The sequence below is a fragment of the Primulina huaijiensis genome, chromosome 6 (assembly GCF_012295235.1).
Source record: "Primulina huaijiensis isolate GDHJ02 chromosome 6, ASM1229523v2, whole genome shotgun sequence".
Classification (NCBI taxonomy): Eukaryota; Viridiplantae; Streptophyta; class Magnoliopsida; order Lamiales; family Gesneriaceae; genus Primulina; species Primulina huaijiensis.
Genome location: NC_133311.1, coordinates 11,836,405 through 11,845,289, shown reverse-complemented (window position 1 = coordinate 11,845,289; position 8,885 = coordinate 11,836,405). Strand labels below are relative to the sequence as shown.

The following is an 8,885-nucleotide window of genomic DNA, read 5'->3' as shown; positions in this document are numbered from 1 at the left end:
TTAATGCATAAATGAATCTCATTTCTCGATCACAAACTCCCAAGATATTTACTGCTGTAGTGCTTTTTCTTGTTCTGTATTTGGGCTTTTGTTGATTAGACACGTGCACACTTATATATGTCCCATCCAATGCTCCAACACAACCCTACATACAATAATTATTTGTTACTTTCAAATAATTTTTTGCTATCATAGATTCACAATGATATTCAAAACATAAATAAACATACCTTAAACCATTTCCATGTTTCGTTAGTACATCTTTCATCAACAGGAACAGGCTTCGCAATAAGTATTGGGTATAGCTTTAAGATTGATTTCAGAACTTCGTGAAAATGAGTGCTAACAGTGTGTCCACTGCGTATATAGTCATGACTTATGATTCTATTTTTTTTATGATGAGCTAGTATGGACAAGAACATAGCCACCTTCTCCTCAACCATTACATGCCTAGATTCTATAAGTCCTCCAACATGTGTGAGCAAGTAACATAGTCGTCCAAATGCATTACGATTCATCCTCAAGTTGACAATGCATTGTGTATCTCCTAATTCAATAATCCTATGCAAGTGATTTATTTGGGAATGAAGCCTTCCTATAATATTGTACGAGACATCTTCTGAACGCAACCTATGTTTCCGATGTAGTACGTACTTTTTATATACTCGTACTAAAATAGTAAAAAACACAAATGCCCGCATAAGTACTATGTGTAGCACTAGCAACACTTGGATGGATCTTGATTGTCCATGGAAGTACAACTTCTGCCACACCATAATAAAATTGTACATCATGTTAGCAGAATAAAAATCTGAGCCAAAAGAAATTCCAGAACCCAAGTTCCAAGTTACTTTCCTTTCCTAACCTAAGTTACCAAACTATAATTAATTACGTAGACTCCTCAGTTTATAATCCCACATTAATTCACCCATAAATAATATACCAACAAATACAAACAAATCAATATGTCTCTCTTACATAACAATGTATTCATGTTTTAAATTTAGACTTCTCTGTGTTGATAATGCGATCAATGTTTAATCATATGCTTAGACTAAATTAAACTTTATTTAACATGATTATTAAGATATATTCTCATTTGGATAACAGAACAATAGTTTGTTCAACGAGCCAATGCCATGGGAAACTTGTAGAGACGAGAATTAAACAAAAAAAGCAAGCTGCAATGCAAAGAAAACTTCACCAGAAAAAAGTCATTCAACTATATAGTATATCGCTGTCCTAAAGTCTACAAATGATCATTATTGAAGGTGAAAGTAAAAAAAGATGAGGACTAGTGGATTGCTTCAATTTTTTTGTATATATAACTCTAATCAAAAGATACACACAAGTATTGCAAACAAGTCCAAAAACCATGTTAAATAAGAAATTCCAGAACCATTTCAATTGCTACATCTCTTTCCTTGATATTTTCAGAAGAAGTTTTGCAATATGATTTATACCCTTGATTTATATACATGGTGGAGCTCTTTATAGGTGTTCGAATTGATGGATTTTACTCTGGCACAAAAAACATTTAATGAACACGTGAAGCTTTCCCCCCCTTTTCTTCATCTATAATGGCACAAAATACATGGTGAGACCTGTGAGGCAGCTAAATGTCGTAAAAATGACGAAGAAACTTTCGATATAGAAGAATCCGTGAAGCTTTTCAGTGGAGAGCATCACATAACATCATTAAAGCTTGAGAATTAAAATAATTCTCTTGAGTTAACTTCGTAAATGGGGCAGTAGATGCCCTTGAGTCATCCAGCAAGATATGAAGAAAATGGGGGCAATAAATGTCCTTGAGTTAACTTCGTAAATTGCAACCAACTAATCTGATGCACACACACAGACATACCAAACAAAATACGAAGATCTTCGCACCATGTAAACAATATGCGTCACAAATCTCACCTCAGATCGTGCAGATCTTCGCGCGAACGCCTCTTCGAAAGATGGGTTTTTCCAGCCGCACTGAAGGATCGATGCAAACAAATGAAACGAGAGAAGTAGGGTTTTGGATTTTTATAAATTAAGGATAATTAAGTCATTTATAATGTATTTTATCATTACATTAAAATTATCACACCTCTTACAATGGATGTTTTATCCTTCTCAAAATTTATTTACCAAACGTGGGATAAGAGGGATTATTTATCAATCCCACCCTTATACCACGTACCAAACAATGCCTAAATATATATGAAAACCAATGGCTCTTTTATTCTGCTACGGAGAGAGTAACTATGTTTGTTAATTCATGCATGATAGTGTTTAGTTCATGAAATTTTAAAAGTTCATGCATTAGGGTTTCTAGGTGTATTTCACGTTCGATCGAGGAATGGAGACCGGTGAATTTTCAGAAAAATTATTTTATTTCACGATTTATTTTTATAAATTAGTATAAGGTGTTTTTAATTGTATTTTTCAAAAATGAAAATTTTTGAGTATTTTCACCCGCAATATTTTATTTTTATGGTATGTAAATTTTATCAAATCGGGAGACTTTTTAAGGGTCCGGCTATTATTTTCAAAACCTTTTCAACAAGAAATATTTTTCGAGAGTATGATTAGATTTAATGGACCTATTTTTAAGCATATTAGGCTTAATTAACTTTTTAAATTCTTAATTTTCAAATTGAGGTCCATTATCTATTATGCAACCATTTAATTAATCCTAAACCTTATAATTTATACCTAATTACCTCCCTTAACTCCTCACTAAACCTACTTACGTTTCCATAACCGCCCACCTCCTCCACTCAACACATCCCTTTCGGCTTCAACACTCCCCCAGCAACACCGAACAATCTTGCAAGAAAACTTCTCTCGGATCTACAATTTTTGCATCGTTTTTGGTTCTCCCACTCATCAAGGCATGCTTTTACTTTTGTTTCTCATCATATATGCCCTAAATATTCTATCAAACATGTATGCATACATTCAGATCTCGTACTTGCATGTGGGTGTGTTTTTTTTTGTGGGTTTTATCATGAAACTTGCATCATATTTGCTTCAACTACTCACGTTTTCTGATATGTGGTGCAAGGGGCTTGATATGGACCAGCATGAAGGACCAACAACATCCCAAGCCCAATGTGAAGGACTAGCCCAATCCAAAGTCCGAAGATCAAATCCACGTGTAAGCAAACGTGTGAGAGGACCACCGAAGCATCTGGAAGAGTTTGTGCGCAGTGGCTAACTGAATTGCAGGGAATATATCAAGGAGCAAGGATGTTGAGAAGGCAGAGAAGATTGTTCTTGCTTTTGTTAATTTTCTTTTTTTCCTTGTAGTTTGATATGAGTTCTGAATTCGGTGATATTATTTCCTCTTGAATCAATATATTGCAATTACATTTTTTCAATCTTGCTTGAGAATTGTCACTGTCAATTGAGTACATATCATTTGGTGCTCTCGTTGAGAGCCGTTGACCATGGCTGACGGCACCCGACTCAAAACTCTCGACGACTCCATGAAATCGCTGCAAGGGCGGTTGGATGATTACCAACAGAACTCCGATGAAAGGCATGAGCAGACTACTAAACATTTGGAGTCTTTGGATATTAAACTGGAGAAAACCTTGCTACTCTTGGCTGATACTTTGTCCCACAAACCACCACAGCCTAACCCTCTACTAGAAACATCCCCACCTTTGATTTCTCCTACGCCTCCACCAGGTTTTATGTCGGCACCAACCAATCCTCATGTGGTGATACCATCTTCTCCATATCTCTACCCTTTCACCGCTTCTCCTCGTTCGACCCGCATAGATTTTCCCAGATTTGATGGTACAGAGCCCTTGGATTGGATTTATAAAGCTGAACGATATTTTGAGTTCTACCAGGTGCCACCATACCAACGTCTTCTGTTGGCATCGATTCATATGGACGGCCCGGCCTTGCCTTGGTTTCAATGGCAACACAAAACTCACCAATTTGAATCATGGGAAGGTTTCATCCGAATTCTGGAGACTACTTTTGGCCCATCAGAATACGAAGATCATCAAGAAACTTTGGCCAAACTGACTCAGACTTCAACGGTAGCAGAATATCGCCAACGTTTTGACGCCTTGGCTAATCGTATTTCAGGTGTGTCTGCTTCGTTCCTGACTAGCTGTTTCATTTCCGGCCTTCGTTCCGATCTTCGACATGAAGTCAAAGCATTTCGACCCACATCTTTGACTCAAGCTATCGGGCTTGCTCGTCTTCAAGAGGCGAAGCTTCTCGACCGCCGCTCTAACAACCGGGTGAACCAATCTTACCCATCGCCTACGTCCGTCACACCCTGCAAAACTCCGTCCACCGGTTCCATATCTAATACTCATCCGGTGATTTCTTCAGCGGCACTAAATTCTCCTTATCATGTTCGTCGTTTATCCCCTTCGGAAGTCCAACTTAAAGGCCAACAGGGTCTTTGTTTCAGTTGTGACGAAAAGTGGTCGTCCTCTCACAAATGCAAAGCTAAACCCCACCTCTTCTTCTTTGACGTGGAGGATTACTGCCCATCCCCACCACCCGAGGACACCACTTCCACACCTGAACTATTACCTCAAGATACACCCATTCACTCGGCTATTTCGTTCCATGTTCTTGCTGGCCAACCTACGTCTACCACATTTCGATTTTCTGGAATATTGGCAGGATCTCCAGTACAAGTATTGATTGATGGGGGAAGTACTCATTCTTTTGTTCAAATCCGAGTAGCTAAACATCTGCAACTACCTATTATATCTGCAACTTCTTTTGTGGTAGCAGTGGGAAATGTGGATCGTTTGATCACAGAAGGCGTGGTACAACAATCGCCTTTGACAATCCAGGGACACACTTTTCAACCTGAATTATTTGTTCTCTCTTTGCATGGTGCCGATGTTATTTTGGGAGCTTCATGGCTCGCAACACTTGGGTGGGTTCGTCAACATTATGATAAACTGTTGTCTGAATTTGAGTATGATGGCAAACCCATACAATTAGTTGGCAATCCTCCGGCTCTTCCCACACCGATACAACTTCATAGTTTCTCTCGAACGGCATACACTGATGCAATGGCTCTATGTTTCCGTCTGGATTTAGTTCATGTATCTGCCACAGAAGATGACTCAGCCCCACCTGAATTAGAAGCTTTATTGAGTCAATTTTCTACTGTGTTTGAGACGACACATGAGTTGCCTCCCTCTCGGGTTTATGATCATGCTATTCCCTTGTTTCCTGGATCCCACCCTGTGAACATGCGACCATACCGTTATCCACATTTTCAGAAGGCTGTTATCGAGAAACTAGTCAGTGAAATGTTGGCAGACGGCATCATCCAGCCTAGCTTAAGCCCCTTTTCCTCTCCAGTGGTACTGATTCAAAAGAAAGATGGCACATGGCGATTTTGCACGGATTACAGAGCTTTGAATGCTATCACAGTGAAGGATCGATTTCCTATTCCTACCATTGATGAATTGTTTGACGAACTCAAGGGCGCTATTTTTTATTCCAAGATCGATTTGAGAGCAGGGTATCATCAAATTCGAGTCAAATCTGAAGACGTTCACAAGACAGCTTTTCGAACTCACGAGGGACATTACGATTATCTTGTTATGCCTTTTGGCCTCATCAATGCCCCAGCCACATTTCAGGCAGCCATGAATCATATTTTCCGATCTTTTTTGCGGCGCTTTGTGATTGTTTTTTTTTTACGACATTCTGGTTTATAGCAGATCTTGGCCAGAACACTTAGAACATTTACGGTTGGTTTTTCAGAATCTGTTGGATCATAAATATTTTGCTAAGCGGTCTAAATGTCAATTTGGACGCAAAAGCATTGAGTAACTCGGGCGCTGTATTTCACTTCAAGGGATTGAGGTGGACAAGAATAAAATACAAGCAATAGTTGATTGGCTCACTCCTCTATCTTTAAAAGCACTTCGGGGTTTTATCGGTCTCTCGGGATTTTATAGGCGTTTTGTCAAAGGATATGCATCTATAGCAGGACCTTTAACGGATATACTAAAAAAAGATGCATTCTTATGGAATGCTACTACAGAAGCAGCTTTTAAACACCTCAAAGAAGCCATGACATCTGCCCCTGTATTGGCCCTCCCTGATTTTTCTCTTCCATTCTTTCTGGAATCCGAAGCATCTGGCACCGGCGTGGGAGCGGTTCTCTGTCAACAAGGGCACCCCATTGCTTTTTTTAGTCAAAAGTTATCCTCTCGCATGAAAGGAGCCTCCACATATCATCGGGAAATGTTCGCCATTACACAAGCCGTAAAAAAATGGCGACACTATTTATTGAGGCACAAGTTTTTTATCATTACCGATCAGAAAAGTATTCGTGAACTAACATCTCAAACTATCCAAACACCAGAACAACAATATTGGCTCTCTAAGCTCATTAGGTTTTATTCTGAGATTAAGTATAGACCGGGCCGAGATAATAAGGTAGCTGATGCCCTTTCTCGTGTTCACTACTATGCCATATCTCTCCCTCGATTCGATTTCATGGATGAAGTCCGTTTTTCCAACCAACATGATACGGAATTGATGGACTTACGCCTTCAGGTGCAGGAACAGAATGCTACTTTTAACAAGTTCTCTATCAAGGGAGATTTCTTATATTTCAATGATCGCTTAGTAATTCCTTCCACTGGTTCCTTGAAACATAAGTTACTAGCTGATTTTCATGCATCTGTTCAAGGAGGACATGCTGGATTCCACCGAACTTTCCATCGTCTAGCTTCAAATTTTTATTGGAAAAATATGAGGGCTGATGTTCGTTCATTTGTGGCTCAATGTATGGTTTGTCAACAGGTTAAAACTAGCAATCTTGCACCAGCAAGCCTTCTCCAGCCTTTGCCGATTCCAACTCGTATTTGGGAGGATATATCATTAGATTTTATCACGGGACTTCCGAATTCGGAAGGCAAAACTGTCATTCTTGTTGTGGTGGATCGATTATCCAAGTATGCCCACTTCCTTACATTGGTAGCTCACTTCTCCAGTACTATGGTTGCTGCCTTATTTGTAAATGAAATCATCCGTCTCCATGGGCTGCCACGTTCGATAGTCAGTGATAGAGACAGAACTTTTGTCAGTTCTTTTTGGCGAGAGATATTTCGTCTCCAAGGCACAACATTATCAATGAGTACAGCTTACCATCCGGAAAGTGATGGCAAACTGAAGTCGTGAATCGAACTCTCGAAATGTATTTACGTTGTTTTACTATGGATCGACCTTTTTCTTGGACTCGTTTCTTAGCATGGGCAGAATTTTGGTACAATTCGGCGTATCACACTTCCGCAGGTATGACTCCTTTCGAGGCTGTATATGGGCGTCCTCCACCAACCATTTCCAGATACTTAGTGGATTCGAGTTCAAATGCAGCGGTTGATCAAGAGCTTCGCCAAAGAGATGTCATCTTACAGCAGCTACGTCTTAACTTGGAAAGAACTCAGAACCGAATGAAGAATTTGGCGGATAAACATAGAACTGACATAAAATTTGATGTAGGGGATTTGGTTTGGGTGCGTTTACAGCCATACAAACAGTTCTCGGTTCGTGGTCATTCTTCCTCTAAATTGAGTCCTCGGTTCTTTGGCCCTTTTCCTGTGATTGAGAAGATTGGTATTGTTGCTTATAGGTTGCAACTTCCTAATCATGTAAAGATTCATCCGGTGTTCCATGTTTCGAAGCTTAAAAGGTTTGTCTCCTCCACAACCTTTGCCTAATTTTTCTGATGATTCGAATCCAATTCTAAAACCTCAGCAAGTTTTAGCAACAAGAGAGATTTTAAAGAAAGGTAAACCAACGTCTCAACTCTTGATTCGCTGGGAAGGGCTACCCACCGAAGAGGCTACCTGGGAGGACTCAGAATCTTTGTCTTCTGTTTCTCAGAACCTTGAGGACAAGGTTCTGGTTGGAGATGGGGGTCATGATATGGACCAGCATGAAGGACCAACAAAATCCCAAGCCCAATGTGAAGGACTAGCCCAATCCAAAGTCCAAAGATCAAATCCACGTGTAAGCAAACGTGTGAGAGGAGCACCGAAGCATCTGGAAGAGTTTGTGCGCAGTGGCTAACTGAATTGCAGGGAATATATCAAGGAGCAAGGATGTTGAGAAGGCAGAGAAGATTGTTCTTGCTTTTGTTAATTTTCTTTTTTTCCTTGTAGTTTGATATGAGTTCTGAATTCGGTGATATTATTTCCTCTTGAATCAATATATTGCAATTACATTTTTTCAATCTTGCTTGAGAATTGTCATTGTCAATTGAGTACATATCAGGGCTGCTGTGTTGGTTTGTCAAGGGAAGGGACAGATCGGGAGTGAGAGCTGTAGGTGCAGGAGTGTGAATCTGATCGAGTTTGGTTCGAAATCGTGAGGGCTATGCAGATCGGGACTTGGTGCGTGTGGTTCGGTCCTTGAATTATTGTACACCAGTAGCGTGAGGATCTTCTCCAGCCCTGGACCAGACCCTGAGGGGTCTGAGGAGGGGGCTGAAATGACTCGAACGACGCTGGGGTCAAAGGATCAACCAACCGAGCCATGTTGGAGAGGGTAGTCTCGATAGGAAGCTTGAGGCGTTTTCTGGAATTCCTAGTGGTTAGGAGCGTGCATGGGGTCATTGTCTTGGTTTTGTTAGGTGTCTTAGAGTCTGATCGAGGTCCTTAGTAGGCTGGATCATGGCGGGGGAAATTGGTTTAGCGTGAGGCGTGAGTTCTAGGGGATAAGTGCAAATGACTTGGTGAAATGTGATGGGACCGAAAATTTCTGCCAAGTTCTGAAGATTTCAGCCGTGGATTAGCAGCTTAATGAAATTGATTTAGGACCTATTAAGTGTTTTTAAGATATGATAAAAAGTTGGGAGAATTTCAGTTAAGGTTCAAGTCGGTTCG

General features: G+C 40.2%; 1 protein-coding gene and 1 long non-coding RNA gene across 2 annotated transcripts; one reads left to right on the top strand and one right to left on the bottom strand.

Moving 5' to 3' along the window:
* Positions 1-6: 6 nt before the first annotated feature.
* LOC140978647 (uncharacterized) lies at positions 7-1,992 on the bottom strand. The gene is made up of 3 exons (XR_012175593.1): positions 1,921-1,992; positions 231-764; positions 7-145 (listed from the first exon to the last, which is right to left on the bottom strand). It is a non-coding gene; the product is annotated as an uncharacterized lncRNA (long non-coding RNA).
* A 1,448-nt stretch (positions 1,993-3,440) lies between these two features.
* On the top strand, positions 3,441-5,705 carry LOC140979086 (uncharacterized). The gene has a single exon (XM_073444437.1). The coding sequence runs from the start codon at positions 3,441-3,443 to the stop codon at positions 5,703-5,705; it is 2,265 nt and encodes a 754-aa protein (XP_073300538.1).
* The last annotated feature ends 3,180 nt before the right edge of the window (positions 5,706-8,885 follow it).

What these genes read in the sequence shown, in the direction of transcription:
- LOC140979086 (XM_073444437.1), top strand. Translation starts at nt 3,441, where the DNA reads ATGGCTGACGGCACCCGACTCAAAACTCTCGACGACTCCATGAAATCG.